Below are 20,857 nucleotides of genomic sequence, written 5' to 3' on the forward strand. Positions count from 1 at the left end.
ATTCATCCTACGGCCCTCCAAAATGAGTTGTTCTACCCGGCGAATGTCGTCTGGTGTGATGCTGGTTCGCGGTCGACGATCATGCGGCTCATTTTCGACGGTTTCGCGGCCACCCTTGAATGCTTTGGCCCATTTAAACACGGCAGCCCTACTTAGGCACTCACTACCGAACTGATTTTGTAAACGCAGAAAAATGTCCGTCTTTCTAATTCCTTCACACACTAAAAAACGAATGACAATACGTTGCGCTACAGCGGTCGGTACTTGACGTTCACTCATGGTCGTAGCACGGGCGTGAAATAGGCACTCCCGACGAAAACTTTGCCATACTGTTCGTAATGGACCTATCACATACTCAAACCTTCAAAACACACATGCAAGCCATGTAGAGCGTTTGTCTCGATCATATTTGAACCACCCTCGTATCTTAAGTAATACTGGCAGCAGTGAAATAGATCTACGTGCTTTTAATTAATTTTGTGATTTTCCAGATTTCGGGATAATGATAATTCCGTCTGGACATGTTTTAGTCGAAAGGCTGCGAAAAATATGAACGGAACTGACTGAATACTGAACGATATCATATACGACAAGTATAATATAAAAATGCAAGTTTATAATAAATATCAACCTGTAATAATAAAATCTATAGAGTCTAATTATTAATACAGCTTAATTATAGATCAACCAAATGAGCTTATCCTAAATGCATAATATAATATGAAGCATCACTGCCCTGTGTCGAGAAAAGTTATCCAGTTTCCTAACAAAAAATCTAACAATTTCACAATGAATGAAAATAATTAAATTAGTCCTAACAATCAGATGAGATTTATCAAATTAATGATAAATAAGAAATATGCAGAAATAATATGTACTTGAAAATAACCCAGCGTTGGACCGTTATATGTTAAAATTTATTTTTTTATCAAAGACTAGTTTTATGATAATGTGTCCTTGATTAAGAGCATGTCGGTGTTAGTTAAAAGAATGATTTATTATGAACTGAAAAAAATTGTCCCTTGCTGATTAATGATTAAGTTCGGAAACTCTTCAAGTACCATTAAATATTCCAAAGGGTTTTAGACAACAAATTGAACGTCCTTTCATTCATCGAACGTCCCGACGTCGATATTTTTTCACCGTTACAAATTTAACACGCGCTCACCCTCTCATAACATCAACATCCCGCTATATTCGGAATGTTTTTGTTCGTAGAGGGAGCCCGAACACGTCCGATCGCCGAACAGGTCCGCAATTTTCCAGAAAATCCGCCGCGGAAAAATAAGCTTTTCCCTTTATCGCGCGACGAAGTATTTCATTTTTTAATAGTCATCGTATTTTCGCGTAACAATGGATAAATAAAAAAGTGCGTGCGGTGAGAGTGAGTTGTTCCTGCCGCTTTCGTTCTCTCCCGGATCGATAGGGACGTAAACAAACAAGCGGCGTTTTGTATCGGGTTATATAAAAATGTTCCCACTCAGGAATGTCATGAATGATTGTATACGTATTATCAGTAGTTCCGATTAGATATATTCGAGTAGTCCAGTCATACAAGCCAAAAAACAGGGTCAACTTCGGAATGAGAGATCATAAGACATAAGTCCGTATAAACTTTTATTTTGACATTCTAAAAGTTGTCTCAAAATGACTATGAAATTTCGTGTACGCCCCTTAAGATATCAAAGATCAAAGGATCAAATCTAATTTCCTATGGCCCCTCAGGCGGCTGTGGTTGCGTGCTGTTGACCAAGTTTGATGTGTTGCAGCCATAGTACATATCTATTAGAAGTATTTTGTTCTTACGAAATTTTACCTTTCTCGAAAATATGTGGTAAATAATTGTAAAAGCAAGTCTCTTTTATATATTTTAAGTATTTATTATTAATTTTTATTCTTTAGCATTTAAGTTTGCTGAAAGCCTTAAAAGATAATAATGTTCCAGAGAAAACTCCAGACGTATTAGATTTCTTCATGGTTATGAACATGACATCTAACTATATGGAAGTCGAAGAAAACTTTGATCTAAGTTCAGATCACATACCAGTTATTCTGACAGTGGTTGAGAATATAATAAGAAAGGAACAAAAGCCAACACTAAACAAACATGGATGGAACTAAATGTACCCTTTATAACAACCAATCAATGAAGCAGAAGCTGAAACAGAAAAATTCGCTATAGATATTTACGAGCTACTTGGAATAATACCTCGCAAATTAATACTACAATTAGGTAGCTGTAGGTAGCTGTTAAAATGAAATCTAAGAAAAAAATGGCAACAAGCCTGAAAATCAAAATATTTTAAACAAAATAACGCAAAGGTGACAAGGATGACAAGGAAACATATTATTTGCTCTGAAAAGCCACCAAATACTCCACCTATGAGAGACGTACGTGGAAATTGGTTACGCAGCAATGAAGAAAAAACGGCTGACCCATCTACACTGATATTGAGGACGCCAAAAGAAGTAGCCAAAGTTATTAGAGTTATCATTATTCCAAAAAAATCACTAGGTTATTACTTAATAACAGGACAACTTCTGCAAACACTGCCAATAATAAACTATAAAGCTATAAAACTACCAAACTTGATAAATGCAACATTTCGACTAAAATGCGTCTCAGACGTTTGCAGATGACTGAAATTATCATCATCCCAAAACCTAGAAAAATACCAAATGAAATAAAAATCCAGTTATATGTAAGGTTACGAAAAACTCCTGTTGAAAAAAATAAATTATAGAGATAAAAAATTGTAGGAGAAAAGCCTAATACCTACATATTAGTTTGGGATTGTAAAAAAACTTTCGACAATTGACCAGGTGCATAGAATAACAGATATAATTGAAGAAAACTATGAAGGTAAAAGGGTATGTTTAGCTGTATTCTTAGATATAGCACAAGCCTTCGATAAGGTATGGCATCGCAGCCTTGTTCAGAAGCTACAGAAAAAGTTGCACACTAATCTAATTAAATATTATATTACCGCCATAAAGTTTAGAGTCAAACAAGGTGCACGACAATCCCAGAAATGGAAAATATAAATAGCGAAAAAGCCATACCAGGCAATATTACAACATAAATAATTGGATCAAATCTTGTAAAATAAAAAATAACGAAAGTCAATCTGTGCATATGCAGTTCACATATAATCAGACCGCACAAGCACCAATGACAACTAATATCATTCCATATAGCAACAGTATCTCGGAATTGATCTTGATGCACAATTTCGCTGGAATGAACATGTAAAAAAAGGAATTAGCTAGAATTAAAATATAGAAGAATATGTTGGTTAATTGTAAGAAAATCACATTTTTCAGTACATAATAAATTCAATAGTGATATTTATTAATTTACTTACTTTATTTTTTGATCACATCAATACATAATAACACTATAGGTTGAATATGTCATAAAAAATATTGCATATTTTTAGTGTGATAATATATATATTGATTTTGATTAACTTTAACAACTTAATTATTCATTCGATAATTTTTACAAGCAATTAAAATAACTTCCATATGTTATATTTTTGATTATATGTTTACACAGTTTGTTATATTTTGAACGTATCCCCCGATTTGTGCTGTAAATTCCTGGAAGACTCAGCTATATTAAACACAACGTTATTAAGATATTCATAGATACTAATCTTCGGATATCTGTTTAATATTAATCTTCTTATAAGAGCTCTTAAGTAATCTTACATTATTCATGAAACGAATATAGCTACGTCCAATTTAACAGAATTCTTGGGTTCCATCGATACAACAGCACTAAATAGCCTGTTAGTCCTAAGTAGTATACACGGGATTAATTAAAAGTAAGTAATTTTTTTCTAATTTTTTACTAATGACTAATAGTACTAGTATATATATATATATATAATATATATATATATATATATATATATATATATGTTTGAGTGAAATTAGCTGAATTAGCTTATTATGTATATGACAGAGTGAAAAAAGTTTACTGAATTTCATGGTTAAAGAAAGTCTAGAAGTTTTAGTATATACATCAAGGCATTTCAAGAGCCAGTTAATGTTATAAAATGAGTACAATTCCTATATACACATTTAAAACATAATCAATGTTTTCATGTATATCTAGGATCTGATCCTCATATCTGTTTGGAGATCTGGAGATCTGTTTTGAAACAAAATCGCCAGAGGAATAAAGCTTCTTCCTAAAAGTGAATTTGGCCTAGAAACCTAATTAAAACGTCCATATATATATCCACTCAAACTTCAAATTTCATGGTTAAAGAAAGTTTAGAATTTTTAATATATACATCAAGGCATTTTAAGAACCAGCTAATGCCACAAAATGAGGATATGATCCTTATATGGAAGATCTGTTTTGAAACAAAATCGTCAGAGAATTTGGCAAGAAACAAAGTATGAAAACAGAAAGGTCAAAAGTGCAATCGAAATAGACAAAATTAAGATATTAAATTAATTTACTAAATGGATCATCAACTTTTAAAATGTGAGTATTTGATAGGACGGAATATTTCTCCACACCGAGAAAATGTTACATCTTCCAAATACATTATCCCATTAAGAAAACAATTAATGTATGTTTTTTATTATCAAAATAATATCTCAGTGATATTACTACAAATTACAACCTCAACAATACTTGTTCAATGAGTAATATTATCTAGTCCTGCTTTACAATTGATAGATGAAAAAGTTTTTGTTAATCATTGTGGTTTTTTAATAGCCTGGTTAAAGATAATTATTCCTAGTCTCTATAGAGATCACAATCTCATCAAGTATCAAGGAACAATAACAACACTCCTCAATATTGTGTTCTAAAACCGTTGTTCAGGTTGCTCTCTTTGTCATAACCCCATATCTGGATGCCATATGTCTATTCAGAATTTGCTTATACAGCAGATATTTATTCTATGTATAGAAGGTAGAACTTTTTATATTCAATATCCACTTTTTCTTCTTCTTCATATCAGCTTTATAGCGTAGCTTCGCTGCCAATGTTACTCATAAATAATTTTCTGTATCAGCATATATCTGGATATTATTTAGTATGATAGGGATGTTTTGGTTTCTCTTATACGCAAAATTCCTCATAATTTAGTTCGGTTCTTAATTTTATTTACCGAAGTATGTAATTTAATTGTTGTTTCTTCGTGGTAGTTAACATACATTTAGACAATGTGATCAATGTTAATCAAATAGCCAATAACAATGTATTGATAACATATAATATATATATATATATATATATATATATATATATTATATATATATATATATATAAATATAGGCTGAAGATAAATGTAGACCAGCTCACCCTGTTCATTACTTTTTCCGGTTATGGCTTATTACAAAGAAAAGAAAGATTAATAAATTAAAGTGTTGCGTGCCATTCTTGATGCTCTATAATATGTTCGAAATGAAGTGATATTCCTTCAGAACCCATACCGAGTATAATTAAACGTGTTTGTTTGAAGTACTTCGAAAGAGTGTCAGTGCATCCTAATGTATTCGCTAATCAGCTATTTAGCGTAGCGTAGACTAAAACATTTAACATCATCTGATCTGATTATTGAACATATATAGACTTTATAATGAGACTAATTAATTAAGATAGTATTTTATACAGGAGATCACTTAATGTTGTTGTGATTTTCTACGATGATGCCATGTAATATGAACATAACAAATACTTATTGCTGTCTGGCCAGATTGTGGAACCACTATGTAATAAAAAAGTATTCTTATTAAAGATTTGAATTAACTAGAAAGTCTCGGTACAAACTGATTAACCCTTTATACTCCAATCAAACTAATGATGATTGTAATTATTTATTTAACGACCTTTCATCACATTTCATCGCCGAAAAAAAGCCAAACGGCACAACCTTATAGCTTAATATAAAACCGCGCTTGTTTGTTTGGCTTATTATTGACCAGGGCTTTATGAATGTCTGCCAAGCGACCACAACCTCCGGAGAGAACACTTTTTTTTATTCGGCCATTGTTATCCCTAACGTGATGACTATTAAAAAATAAAACATTTCGTAGTGGATGAAAGGAGTTTTTTTCTGTATTGGGTTTTCTGTGGAAATAATGCGGACGCATTCCGCTCGGCTATGTACGAGCACCCTTTAGGCATAAAAAGGGCCTCGGATATAAGGGGAAATTGAAGTTACGACAGCAGCTCTATTCCTCTCGAACGTCAGAAACTCGGGGAGTATTTAAAAGTGCTAGAAACGACGTTTTTATATTCGAGTTCGAGGAGGTCTCGAGAAGTATGTTTCATTTTAAGAAAGTATAATTACGCACACGCAATGAAAAGGAGATTTAGAAAAATCCATGACCAGGTAGTATTATATAGTAGGTAGACAGTAGTAACTGTATATTCAATGTATAGGGTCTATTTACAGTTTTTTATATATATAGGCGCCATGGAAATTTGTGAGGTCAAAAAGTCGATATGTTGCCGCATCAACTGTGAGTTTTTGTTCACTATGACTTTAACATACAAAAAAAAACCAATCTAAATAAAATAACTGAACAAAAATGTTATCAAGTATAATTTATTTTAACATTATAGTGTATCTAAAAACTGCAGTTAATTATATAGCCAGAATAACATTAAGTTGCTGCATTGCTTTATTGAAAATGTTTTTAGCCTGTTGCTGCTGCGCTAAATATTAGTGTAGGTACTGTGCATAACATCGCTTACAAAACAAAGAACAAGACGTTAAATTGAACCAAAAAAAACTTGATCATCTTGATAGTGACCCTATTCGAGATGAAATATACGAAATGTATAGGAAGAGTGAGTACAGAAATTATTTTATGGATATAAACATATTTTAATAAAATTATTTCAGAGCAAATTATTAGTCTGGAAAGTATACTTAAAATATTTAGGGACATGCAGATTTTTGAGTGATATAAGACTTCACGCACTCTTACAGGGCATAGGATTTAAATAGTGTAAAGATAATCCTGGAAGAGGTTTAATAGAACTTCCAAACATTGCCTTAAACAGAATTTAACTTTTAAAGGCATACAATAAGACCAAGGAAGATAAATTATTTGAACATTGTGTATCTTTATGAAATTTTGATATTTCAAAATGGTTCATTGGGATTCTTTTAGCAATACAGTAACAAGAAAGTGTAAAGACAACAAAAATTGATGGAAAAAAGTAAAAGTAACATTAGCATTGTCCATTGGCCAGATTATCGAATGCTAAGGGAATAATTATAAAAAATAAATTGACTAAATTGTAGTTCTTGGATCATAGTTCCCTTGTCTCTTGGACAGTGAGCAATACCTATCAAATTGCGCATCTACATCTGACAGCGCTCCTAGTAAATAATAAAGTATCCATAAATTATACAAGCACAAAGTATCTGCAATTATTTTGTTAATATTTTGATGGCTTATTTCCGATATAAATTTGAATGTTACCTAAAAACGACGTCATCTGGAAACAAAACTATTTTATTTTTAAATGTTGGTGAAGAAGTGGTTAGAATCAGTTCTCATCCCAGAAACTAACCACTGCAATGGAATTGATGGTGGAACAGATTTTTCAACTAAATCTCTATGTCAAATTAATTCATAATATTTAGAAATCAATGAATTGTTATTCTTCTAATTCATAATAAACAATATCCATATACTGACACCATATATGAAATATCCATAGTCAAATATTTAAGAATGATAGTGGACGCGACGTTGCGTTAGAAAAAAAGAAGAAATAACATAAAGAATAAGAAGTTGATATTAAAATTAGAATAAAATACGATAGTCTACAATACCTCAATCAACATGCAATAAAGCTGTATAATCTATTCAAAGTCATTTTGCACATACGTCATCTAAATGTGTGATTCCAAAACGTAGCAATGTTGCCGCATCAACTCTGAGTTTTAGTTCAGTTTGGCTTTGACATACAACAAAATTCTAATCTAAATACAGTAATTGAACAAAAATGTCATCGAATATAATTTATTTTAACATTATAGTACATCTAAAGACTACAGTTAATTATACAGGCACAATAGTTTATAGATTAGACTTATAACCTCGTTCACTATTGCTTTCAATAGTGAATTTCAGTTCATCTTTTACGTATTCCAACTAATCAGAGAGCATTGTACAAATGTACAAAAAACTTTGATTAGACTATATAAATAAATCTTTAGGCTTGTATGGTATATTGTATATGGTATCTAGATATAGGGTTGTGCCAAGAAGATCAATCAACAGCTTCAAAATAAAGTATTGAGAAGTACTGTTAATACTCCCTGGTACTTTAAATATAGTTTAGTTATCTCGATAGGAAAATGGACCTAAAAAAGTATTCGCCAGGAAAACAGACACCAGGATCGCCAATTTAAAGTTAACGCAAACCTGAGTTGACCAACAATGCCAGTATACCCGTTAATATTAATTTGAAAATATTTAGTTTTTATTATGTTTAATTTGTAATAACTTAAGACTAGATAATATTAATCACTGGAGTATTGTTGTACAGTACATATCTTGTATCACGGAGATATTATTTAATAATAAAGAAAACTTTTAATGAATAACAAAATACATAATAGAAATTATACGTGCTAACATCCCCACTACTAACTCAAAATGTGACTGAAATTATCCAACAGTCTGCGTGGGATTACTTAGAATGTACAACTAGACCGAGAAACAGAGATAATTATTATATATTACAAGTAAAGATGCTTATTTGTCGCATTGTCATGTGTATTTGAAACGAATTTCGCAAGAGTTGGTAAACAAATTAATTGAATTAAGGCTTCCAAATTGTCGAAATGTAATTTTAAAATATGATTTTCGCAACCAATAATTAGGTATTAAATTATTTTTGAACTTTATGTTTTTCTTTTAATTTACAACCCTATGTAAAGTTTATTAGTAGTTCTTCGACAGTATAAACATTATTTTTAAAAAATATTTATTACTTATTTCGTACCAATTGTTCTACATACTTGTATTAAGCTGTAAAAAAATCTAAGACAAAATTGATAAGAAACATTTAATAATTCAATTGAAAAGTCCCCGGCCTGACACATAGATGGAGCTACTAAAATTAAATCCATATGTTTTTTAGTTAGCCCTAACTCTTAAAAAAATGTGTGTATACATTTGACAGCTGTCGGATCATTAGTTCGTGAACTATAACGTTTTGAGTTAAGCAACTTTTGTTATTGTGAAAAAAAATTGATAAAAAGGAATTTCACGTGTTGATAAAATATTGCTTTTTGAAGGGAAAAAATACAGTTGAAGCAAAAACTTTTGGCTTGATGCTGAGTTTCCAGTCGCTGCCCCAGGAAAATCAACTATCAAGGATTGGTATGATAAGTTTAGACGTGGTGAAATAAGCATCGAAAACAATGAACGCAGTGGACGCCCAAAAGAGGTTGTTACCGACGAAAACATCTAAAAAATCCACAAAATGATTTTGAATGACCGTAAAATGAAATTGAATGAAATAGCAGACACACTAAAGATATCAACTGACTGTGTACATCATATCATTCAGGAATATTTGGGTATGAGAAAGCTCTGTGCAAAGTGGGTACTGCGTGAGCTCACTTTTGACCAAAAACAACGACGAGTTGATGATTCGTAGCAGTGTACAAGTGCAAGCAAGATGATCAAGTGTAACAAATGATGCGTCGATATGATTCGGATCAGTTTTTGAAGATGATCAAGCGTAATAAATTTATAATTTATAAATATTTATAATAATAAACAAATAACTTTAAAAATAAATAGCTTTATGAAAATTAAAAAATAACATTTTCTATAAATGTAACTGTATTTGTAAGTGTAACTATATACGAACGTATTTGTTCATGTAAAAATATGATGTAATATTATATCAATATAACTATAATAAAACAAAGAGAAGAACGTAATAAAATAGTAAGAATTCGCCGTTGTTACTGTAAACAAAATGAACCCTAACATCTTCAAAACTCAAATATAACTAACATAAGGCAGTAATTTAAGTTCTGCTGGTATAAAAAACTACAAATAGTATTAAAAAATTGTTAAAAATAAGAAAAAAAAAGAAAAAATGCCATGGCCGATGCTAGAAAATTGAGAAATGGCTCCATATGAGAAGTAAAAGAGAACAAACATTAAACATAATATATTTACACGCCATTGTGGTACAAATGGTGTTTTTCTGATTTTTTTTAATTAATAAGGAGTAAAACAATAAAATATTATATTATTAAACAACTTACTTAAAAACAATTGTTCTTATCTACGTGCCGTTATAAAAAAAATAATTAAAAATCAACACTGTCATCTAAATCAAAAATAATATTCCTAAAATAAGAGAAAACAATCATAAAATATCAAAAACAATTTACATCTGGTACTGTAAATATGAAAACGAAGTTTTATTAAAAAAGCAATATATCCATAAATTTGAAAATATGCATGGCTAATTTAGCAATATTTATGTTGTCCATCTAAGAATATATATTTAAATATCATCATCAATATAAAAAGTTAGTAGATAGCAATTAAATCAATATGAATTCAGAAATATTGTTATAGTATTCGAAAAAAACAAACTAGGTATTACGAAAACCGGATTATCCGACAACCAGTAAAAAAATATTTCATTCTTACCTGTGCTATTTGATCAAATCTGCCGAATAGTTCATTCAGAGTTTTAACCAAATCACTGGCAGTCAGTTGCTCACTCAGTGGCGTGAAATTGACGATATCTGCGTAGAGAATGGAGACATTGTTGTGCCTCTGGACGTACATTTCATGAAACGTTTGGGTCTTGTGCTCGGAACAAGCATCGGCCATCTTCAACATTATGCTGCGCTTTACCTGTTCAAAATCAGACATTGTACAATTTTAATAATCAGTATCATCACGAATATACCTCCGCGGCGATATAGGCTGGAATAACGCTGAGTAGAAGCTGCTCCTGCTGCCCTTTCTCACACTCGAGTTTCACTCGAGACTCTATGCAGGTCCTGGTACCGACAAAAGTCCGGCGATGTGCCTCTTCGGTTAAATGTCGATAGTATAAGCCGGTGAAACTAGCTGTTACTAATATAACAATTTCTGGCACCAACTGAAATTAAATTAGTTCATATACTAATCAAAAATATTGAATTTTATGGGACATAATCAGCAATTTTTTAAATATAAAAAGTTCGGGAATTTGAACATTAAAATTTAACACAATAGAGGAAATCCTCACGGTCAGAGTACTTATATGGAGATAAGTGCTCCTAAATGTCTCTGAGTGATGTTGAAATTCAACATAATTGGTATACACTCAGTTATATGTTAAATATCCCTACATGAAAAGTTTAAATGGAAAATTTCATTCGGTCATCAAATTCTATCATTTTCCATTTTTAAGTATTAATGGTTCATACGACATAATTAATACCCAACTATATGTGTATATTAAACTTCAAAAAATTCTTACTTATATACTAATAATACCTAATAGTATTTGGGTGCGCCCACAATACTTCTCAGGACTTTGTTCTGAAAAATGTGTATTTTGTTTATGTTACTCTTTACAGAACATCCCCATAAATGAACTCCGTATGTCCATATAGGTTTTAATATTTGCTTATATAATAGCAATTTATTATGTACTGATAATTGATTGTGATTTTCTTCCAATTAGCCAGTACATTTTAATATATTTCAATTCCAGTTCTTTTCTTTTCTTCTTTATATGTTCCTTCCAGCGAAGTTTTGCATCGAGATTCATCCCGAGATATTTAGCGTTGTTGCTATATGGAACGTTAGTATTATTTAATGTTATTGGTGCTTGTCTCTTGTGGTCTTGTGGTCTGCTTATAGGTGAACTGCACATACACAGATTTGCTTTCGTTAACTTATATTTTTCAATATTGTGTCCGACTATTTATATTGCCACTTGCCTGTTGTAATTTTCGTACAGCTTCTTCACTGTTGTCTCCGACAGTTATAATCGCAGTATCATCAGCAAATGTAGCCATCGTAATATTTTCCATTTGTGGTATATCACAAGTGTAGAGTAGATAAAGCATTGGTCCCATTACATTTCCTTGTGGTACACCTGCGTTAGCTTCTTTTTTTGTAAAGTAAGCTTCTTCTTGTTTGACTCCAAACATTCTGGTTGTAATGTACGATTTTAGTAATTCGGTCTGTTGTTTTGGTAGCATTTTCAGTAATTTATGAACAAGGCCTTCATGCCAAACTTTATTGAAGGCTTGTGCTACATCTAAAAATATAGCTGAGCATACTTTTTTACTTGCGTAGGCTTTTTCTATAACATCTGTTATTCTGTGGCCCTGGTCAGTTATTGAATGCTTGTTAATAAACCCAAACTGGTGTGTTGGTATTAGGTTTTTTCTCTCTATGATCGGTGTTATTCTTTTCAACAGAAGTTTTTCAATAATCTTATATATTACTAGCAGTCGTGATATAGGTCTATAGGATTTTATTTCGTTCGATAACTTTCCTGGTTTGGGTCATTATAATTTACGCCAGCTTCCAAGTGCCTGGGACATGTTTTAACCTAAATGCTGTATTGATCAAGTTGGTGAGTTTTATAATTCCTTTTCTTGGTAGTTTTTACAGTAATTCTCCTGTTATTAAATCATAGCCTGATGATACTTTGAGAAAAATAATAATGTGTAAAATATTTGATTTTAAAATGTTATCTATAACACGACTCTATGAAAAAATGTCCGTTATTTGTCCTAAAGTTTATTTTATAATTTTCCACTTAGTTATGAACAAGAACAATAAGAAAATACCTTTTATTTGGTATAAGGTTTGCTTTTGTAATAGTTATAGTAATAATACTCATATTTAAAATTTTTATAAATTTTAATTATTTTTAATACATTTAAAAATACCACGCGATCAGTGTAGGGTTTAAATGTTCACACAGCGCTGATAGATGGCACTAGAGCGATAAACAACGATCAGGTATTTTGTACAAATGTAGAAAACCTTAAAATGTCGTCGCGATAGTGTAACTATCATGCTGATGCATTATGTTACATATCTGGGCAATTTATAAAAGTTCGAGACGTAAGAGACGAATTAAATACATCTCACGTTCTCTAAATACTTCTCACGATCAACTTCATGTTGCTTGTAATAATTGTAAATATGTTTGGAAGGTAATCAGTAAATTTTAATTAAATGATGAATTAAATATAATAAATATATTAAATTCTATTTCTATATTTTAGTTTAACCTCAGAAGTGTTTGTGTCTGAAGCAAAGGTTAAAGCTGGTGTTTTTGTTGGTCCGCAAATCAGACAGGTTTTCGTGATGAAAAATTTCCAACGCAGCCGAGTCGTACTCAAAAAGCGAGTTGGGACAGTTTAAAAGCAGTCGTTTCTGGACTTTTGGAAAATAACAAATCGGGAAACTACAATAAGCCAGTTGAAAATATGCTAAAAAAATTTAAGGCCATGGGCTGCAAGATGTCATTCAAAGTTCATATGTCGTATGCTCATTTAGATAAATTCAAAAACAACATGGAAGCATATTCGGAAGAGCAAGGAGAACGTTTTCACCAGGACATTATGAGCTTCGAACAACGTTATCAAGGTCAACACAATGAAAACATGATAGGAGACTATATTTGGAGTTTATTACGAGATAGTTTCTACGAACATAAAAGAAAAAGTAAAAACCTGCACTTTTAAATTATTTTCTACTTTTTTCTAAGTTATTTTGATAACAAAACTTAATAAAGCCAATTAAAATGTTCATTAAAATTAACACCACAGATTTCGAAAAATATCGTTGAAGCGGTTTCCTAAATAAAAAAGCAAACTTTCGAGATCGAAATATGTATCGTTCTTTCTTAAGGAACATATTATAAATTAACATTTCAATTACGGTTTAGTATAGTACATAGCAAAAACAAAGTGTTCCCTTAAGACTTTTAACAGTCTTATCATTATGCCTTCGGGTTTATAGTAGAAGAAAAACACGTAAATCCAGATAATCTGAATATATGCTCCAGAAAACTCTACACGTATACTTACTTGGATGAAATTGGAATCACCGTCGTGTAGTCGGTAGGCTATGGAGGTAGCTAAATGGGCTACAGTAACGATAATCGCCAGGGCAACTGATACTGATCTTGATAGCGGTAGCATCGTGTGTATGACAAGGAGTAGGGCGAACAGTGGTAGTGGTGCATGTCTTCCCGCTAAATTACCAACAAAAGATAATTAGATCTCTTAACTGTTATACCTTGAAAATAGTTATCTTTCATTCAATTATAATATGAGTATGAATTGTAAGAAGTTGTTAAAAATTATTACTTCAAATTTTCCCATTATAATTTATTTTATTGTGCAGTCCTATTATAATTAATTTAATTTTACTTTCTTAATCTCTCGTGATGTTTTGAATTATATATAAAACCATTAAACATCAACGATGTCGATTTGAATGTGATATAATTTACGAGTACATTAGGAAACATTACAATGTATTTGTGTATATAATACAATGAATGTGAATTAATCATGATGTATATAGCAAAGTAATTTCGTTAATAAAATTAATGTGGTTATAAACGAATACTGATCAAATGGAGCTCTGCTAACATAGATAATGCAGTAAGCTTTTATGTTAGATATCGGCAGATATTTGTTGTGCATTTATTGATTTGGTTTTGATAATGTTATTAAATTTACTTATTAAATTAAAGAAAATATGTTCCATTACTGTTCCCATCTTTCTATCAACATGACAAGGTGTGCCAGCCAAGCTATAGCAGCGATTTGACGAAGTGGTAATCATTCGGTGTCAATATGGATGATACTCCCATTACCCATGATTTTTGCGCTTGTAATTGACGCAATAGATCCACTTTTCATCCTTTGTTGCAATACGCGATAGCAAATGTTTCTTTCTTTTGGTGACAGGCAATGAAATCGCGATATTGAAAGGTTTTCAAATGGCATTTTCAGTAAATTGGTTTGGTAGCTATTTTCCGTCTTTTTGTACATTTTCGATTGCATGTAAATGCCTGACAACAGCTGATACGTCAACTGCTAAGATGCGAGAAAACGGTTTGAAAGTTGGAGTTAGTTTTTGTTCCGATAAATTTTCCAATTAATTGTTTTCGAATTTTTTCTTTATTTTGATTGGCTTTAAATTCCATAATTTTTTTTGATATTTATATCAAAACCTCCACTTTTAAGTAGCTGAGGCTTTAGTTTCATTAAAATTTAAATATGAAACAATCACTGTTTGACAGAACAGCGTCACCATATCCTTCTAAAAGTATTAAAGTTGTTTCCACAGCAGATTTCATCATTCAAACAACAAAGTAATGAATGACGAAAATGTAATTTTTAAAGTTCCATGACTAGCGTTTGTAAAACAGGTCAACTGAAGTCCCCAGCCTAGTATAGTAAAACATATTTTTTTAGCAAAATTACTTTCCTTAATCAACATAATTCCCTTCCCAAGGTTGTTCCAAGGATACACTGATTATAGCGACCCTCCAACTTTTCGATACCATTTTATAGCGACCCTCCAACTTTTCGATACCATTTTTGTAGTACGATTTCTCCGTTGCTCCAAAATAGGCCTCAGTTTCGGCGAACACCTCTTCATTCGACCAACATTTCTTCCCAGCGCACATGCTTTTGAGATCTGAGAACAGGAAATAGTCGCTGGGGGCCAATCTGGAGAATACAGTGGATGAGGAAGCAATTCGAAGACCAATTCATGGATTTTTGCTATCATTTTCACTGCGATTCTCTTCTACTTCGGCGATTTCGATCTTCAAACGCTATGTAATAATCGCTGTTGATGGTTTTTTCCCTTTTCAAGGTAGTCAATGAAAATTATTCCAAAATACAGATGCTATAACCTTGCCAGCTGACTGTTGCGCTTTCCCATGCTTTGGAGCGGGTCCATCAGCGGGGTTTGTGTAGTCCACTCGGATGACTGTCGATTGGACTTCGGAGTGAAATGATGGGGCCATGTTTCATACATTGTCACATATCAACGCAAAAACTGGAGTTACTATGATTGATCATCTTCAAACACAGCTTCAAACTTCATCAACTAGTCGTTGTTTTTGGTCAAAAGTGAGCTCACGCGGCACCCATTTTGCACAGAGCTTTCTCATACCCAAATATTCGTGAATGATGTGATGTACACGTTCAGTTGATATTTTTAGAGTGTCTTCTCTTTCATTCGCTTTCAATTTACGGTCATTCAAAATGATTTTGTAGATTTTTTTAATGTTCTCGTCGGTAACAAACTCTTTTGGGCGTCCACTGCGTTCACCGAATTCGGTGCTCATTTCACTATGTCTAAACTTAGCATACCAATCCTTGATGGTTGATTTTCCAGGGGCAGTGTTCGGAAACTCGGCATCAAGCCACGTTTTTGCTTCAACTGTATTTTTTTTCCTTCAAAAAGCAATATTTTATCAACACGCGAAATTCCTTTTTACCCATTTTTTCACAATAACAAAAGTTGCTTCACTCAAAATGCTATAATTTACAAACTAATGATCCGACACCTGCCAAATATATACACGCACTTTTTGAGATTAGGGTTAACTAAAAAACATATGGATTTAATTCTAGTAGCGCCATCTATGTGTCAGGCCGGGGACCTTTCAACTGACCTATTATATCAAACTCGCAATCACTACTTAGAATTAGATAGTTAAGACCTTACTTAAATATGTGTAACTTACCTAAAAGTAACATAGCTGCTGCTGCTGCTATGCTGATTATTAATGATGATAGCAGAGCCCAAGCTTCAGATTCTAGAATCACGGGGAACTGTGAAGCCATCAGGATTGCGATGAGAGCGAACGTCATTACTGACATCACCGCAATTGGCAGAATACTTTTGTGTAAGTCCTGCAACCAAAATGAAACGTTTGTACTATAAGTTGTTCTATTAATCTGTTGAAGTATAATTTCAATACAAAAGATTATCATATATGTTAGAATATTTTTAACCTTAAAAATATAGGTAAAATTTTCGAATTTTAAGTATATTAAAGACAGTATTAGGTAAAGGGTTGTCCAATTCAAGGCTCCTGTAAAGAATATGCTCTTGTAGATAATATTAATGACAATCATATATAAAAAAATCAATAAAATATCTAGATTTCAGATGACTCGAAATGCGAATAATTTACGAATATCAGTGTTATCTGCGTGATCTAAATTCAATTTTCCTTAATCAATCAATTTTTGTTCGTTAGCCTCTCTAAAACCGATATGTCTCGTTTGTGTTTTGAAATATTTGTAAAAGTCCAGAGAAGACTTGTATGATGAGAAAATATGGAATAATTGCGATGAATACCACCAGAAATATTGTCATTGTATTTAATATTTTGCTATGATTTACACTTCATACAAATGTAGGCACTTTTTGATAGATGTAACGATTCGAGGACATGAAAAATAAGTAAAAAATAATGACATATATGTAAAATATGATATAACTATCTGGTAATGATAATTTTGAATCGTAATAATTTTGAATCGTATCCTAATTGCGATCGAGTAAACATTTACAAAAATTAAAGTTAAATGTATAGTGGGTGTCAAATGTAGAGCATAATTTGAAAATGTATTTCACCTTTGTCATTATTTGATCAAAAATTTCTTCAGTTTTATTCTTAACGATACGAAACAGAAGACATGGCCTAGATCATCGTGTATTCAATTAAATGTGCGATATTAACTGCACTAATAACCAGCGAGAGACAGAAAATAGTTGTGATATATTCTGGTGTTCCGCAGGGCAGTGTTCTTGACCCATTGTTATATCTATTGTATACAGCTGCTCCACCGACCTCAAGAAACACTACTGTTACAACATATACTGAAGATACAGCGGTTTTATCATCACACAATGATCGAATATCAGCCACAAGAAACCTCCAACTTCATCTTAACAAAGTCGAATTGTGGTTGAAGACGTGGCGTATCAAAGCAAATAAGACAAAATCTACCCATGTGACATTCACCCTTTGTACAAGAACATACCTCAGTAAAATTGAATAATTATGAACTGCCGCAAGCAGACAACGTTAAATATCTGGAAATGCATTTCGATCGACGTTTGACATCGAAAAAACATATAGTTATAAAACGCAAACAGCTTAGGCTTAAACTAAACCGAATGTACTGACTGATAGGGCGTAAATCTAAATTATCATTAGATAACAAGGTTTTGCTGTATAAGTCAATATTTAGGTCCATTTGGATTTATGGTATTGAACTGTGGGGTACAACTAGTTAATTTAACATAGATATCCTCCAGAGGTTCCGGAATAAAGTATTGCAAGTCATCGTCGATGCCCCATATTACGTGTCCAACAAACTGATTAATAGACACATAGAGTAAGATTTAATAATCTCTAGAGTAAGCTAGAATAGTTTTTAGAATAAGTTAGGATAGACTTTTATATTGGTTAGAATAGTATCTAGAATAAGATTTAGATTATAAGTTGTACAGTAGATCACTTACTGAAATGATCTTCTACATGTCAGGATAGTTATATTATGTAACTGAAATCATATAATAATACTTATTGCCCACGGGCAGATTGTTAACGTTCTAGGAGATTAATAAAGAAAAAGAAATATTATACGTTAACAATATGTTAAACTATTACATATACAAGGAGAAATATATTACTTACTACATCTGGCGCTGCTACCATTACCAGATGGAGACCATCAATTCTTACAAGTTTAATTCATGGTGAAAGATACATTCAACAGGTGATAAAATTCTTAAATTGATAGGGAACAATGAAGCCAACTATTGCCCAAGAACTACAAATGTTCTTTTCATCAGGACAACGATTTAGTCAAAATCTTCAAAATAGCATTGGATTGGGTATCTGAGAGACAAAAATTTAAAAGTTCATCTGGAAGAATTTTGAAAGTACATTATTTTAGTTTGGAGCAAAAAGAAGTAAAGAATTTAACAAGGTTAAACTTTGATAAAAAGAGTTTCTTATTTTCTTAGTAAATTTAAAACCCGTACCGCCTATTCAATAAGAATAATCCCAACAGTAATTAGCGCGAAATAACAATGATTAACCGAAAGTTAACCGGCTTGATTTATGGCGTTTTAAAATCCTTTTAAACGTCTGCGAGACGTAGGTATCCACCGCGCCGAAAAGTATAAGATAAATTTTCCTCCGCTACGTTTGTAGTAGGCAGCTTTCAGCACCTTCATAAATACAAATTAAAACTAAGTAACGGAGCTCGTAAATTTGATTTAATTTTAACTTATCGGTTTTGGCTAATAGAATCGGCTAGGAGGTCTAGCGGATGGGTAACTGGGTTTTGTAAGATCGAGTCGACACTTACACTATATTGCTGATTAATAATATTATATAGTTCCCACGTGTTTCTGATTATATCATGTAATTAATTACAAAGGTTTTTTTGAACTAATAAATATTATTTTAATTAGTTAATTAACTAAGCTATGCTGTAACTCCACCGTCCCAGGTAGGAGAACGCAGAGAAAAATATCGATACATTGATTTTAATATTTTTTAAAAATATTATAAATAATAATAATAATAAATATATGATATTATTATATATAATAATAAGTATATAATAATAAATATATAATAAACGTCGATACCAAACCACTTAACACAAAACACTATTAATTTTAAAACACAAAAACTATTAACTTACTTTAAGGTACTGTTTTATTTTGAAGAAAGAAGAAGTTTGAAGATATAAAACGACACTGTGTATTTTTACCTACTAGAATACATAGCAGACCCATCTCACTCATTATACCAATCAGTCTTGAAGGAAATGGTCACGATTCTTGGAATATAGTGCATTCCGTAGCCAGTGACGTAGCAGTCACGGGATGTAACAAATATTACCAACCTTTCAATTTTTTAAATGCTTCCCTTAGGTTCAAAAGCCTGGAACATATATTTTGGATGTCTTATAGTTTACCTTCAGGTTCTTGCTTCCACTTCCAAGATTATTCAAGGTATTGTTGGTTACTCAGATTGAAACAATCATGTCTAAATTAATCACTGGTTGCTGTACTAGCTGAAATATGAAAATCTGTGGCGCCCAGGCCCCTTGGAATACAAATACTAAAGAAGTGTGAAAATGTATCGATGATTGGATGGATCGCGATAATGGTAACGATATATCGATATTTTTTAAATAATTTTAAAGGTTTGGTATACATATTGTCCATCATTTTCTGCTGTTTATGCGTTAGTAGTTCGCCAGAGCAAATAGTAGTTAATTTGTATCATTTATATACATGAAAATAAATTATATACATCCAAAACAAAAGCTCGATACCCTCCTTTGGAAACCCTAGGTTTTTACCGTCGATATCGATTGATCATCGATTTTCACTCAATCAGACCCCGAGATCTAAAAACTGAGTTACAACTTCTTTTAATGATATCGTAGCGTCTTTTTCTTCTATACTTCCTCTGCACTGCTGTTTCGGATATGAAATCAAATATTAATGTATATGGCAATGCGAATAGCTACAGAAATGAAAGGTCCAACGAAAATACATCTTTCAAATACATAAATATTCACTTCTTAAACAATTATAGTAAATTACCAGCTGTGTCGGTTTACCAATGGAGATTACCCAATGGAGAGTTAAAATCTATTCATACAAAATGTATTTAATTCTATACATTTTACCCATCTTACAGCAAATGTTTTAACGCTATTTCAACAAAACAGTTTTTCCTTTGAGCTAAACTATTCATCGAAGTATGTTTTAACTTCTTCGAAATCTATCGTCTACA

The 20,857-nt window shown here is 31.9% G+C and overlaps 1 protein-coding gene across 5 annotated transcripts in view; it reads right to left on the reverse strand.

Annotated features, from left to right (window-relative positions):
• Adcy2 (adenylate cyclase type 2 Ac76E) overlaps positions 1 to 20,857 on the reverse strand; it is a 268,794-nt gene that overhangs the window by 109,820 nt on the left and 138,117 nt on the right. For all 5 annotated transcript variants that reach the window (XM_076416314.1, XM_076416308.1, XM_076416312.1 and 2 more), the window contains 4 exons: positions 16,763 to 16,931; positions 14,076 to 14,242; positions 10,940 to 11,134; positions 10,675 to 10,884 (listed from right to left, as the gene is read on the reverse strand). In XM_076416314.1, the coding sequence (XP_076272429.1) occupies positions 10,675 to 10,884; positions 10,940 to 11,134; positions 14,076 to 14,242; positions 16,763 to 16,931 (741 nt within the window). The remainder of the gene's footprint in view (positions 1 to 10,674; positions 10,885 to 10,939; positions 11,135 to 14,075; positions 14,243 to 16,762; positions 16,932 to 20,857) is intronic.

This window comes from Rhynchophorus ferrugineus, unplaced genomic scaffold, assembly GCF_030347505.1.
Source record: "Rhynchophorus ferrugineus isolate W39M unplaced genomic scaffold, kcgeb_rfMv2 rfM10, whole genome shotgun sequence".
In the NCBI taxonomy this organism is placed as follows: domain Eukaryota; kingdom Metazoa; phylum Arthropoda; class Insecta; order Coleoptera; family Curculionidae; genus Rhynchophorus; species Rhynchophorus ferrugineus.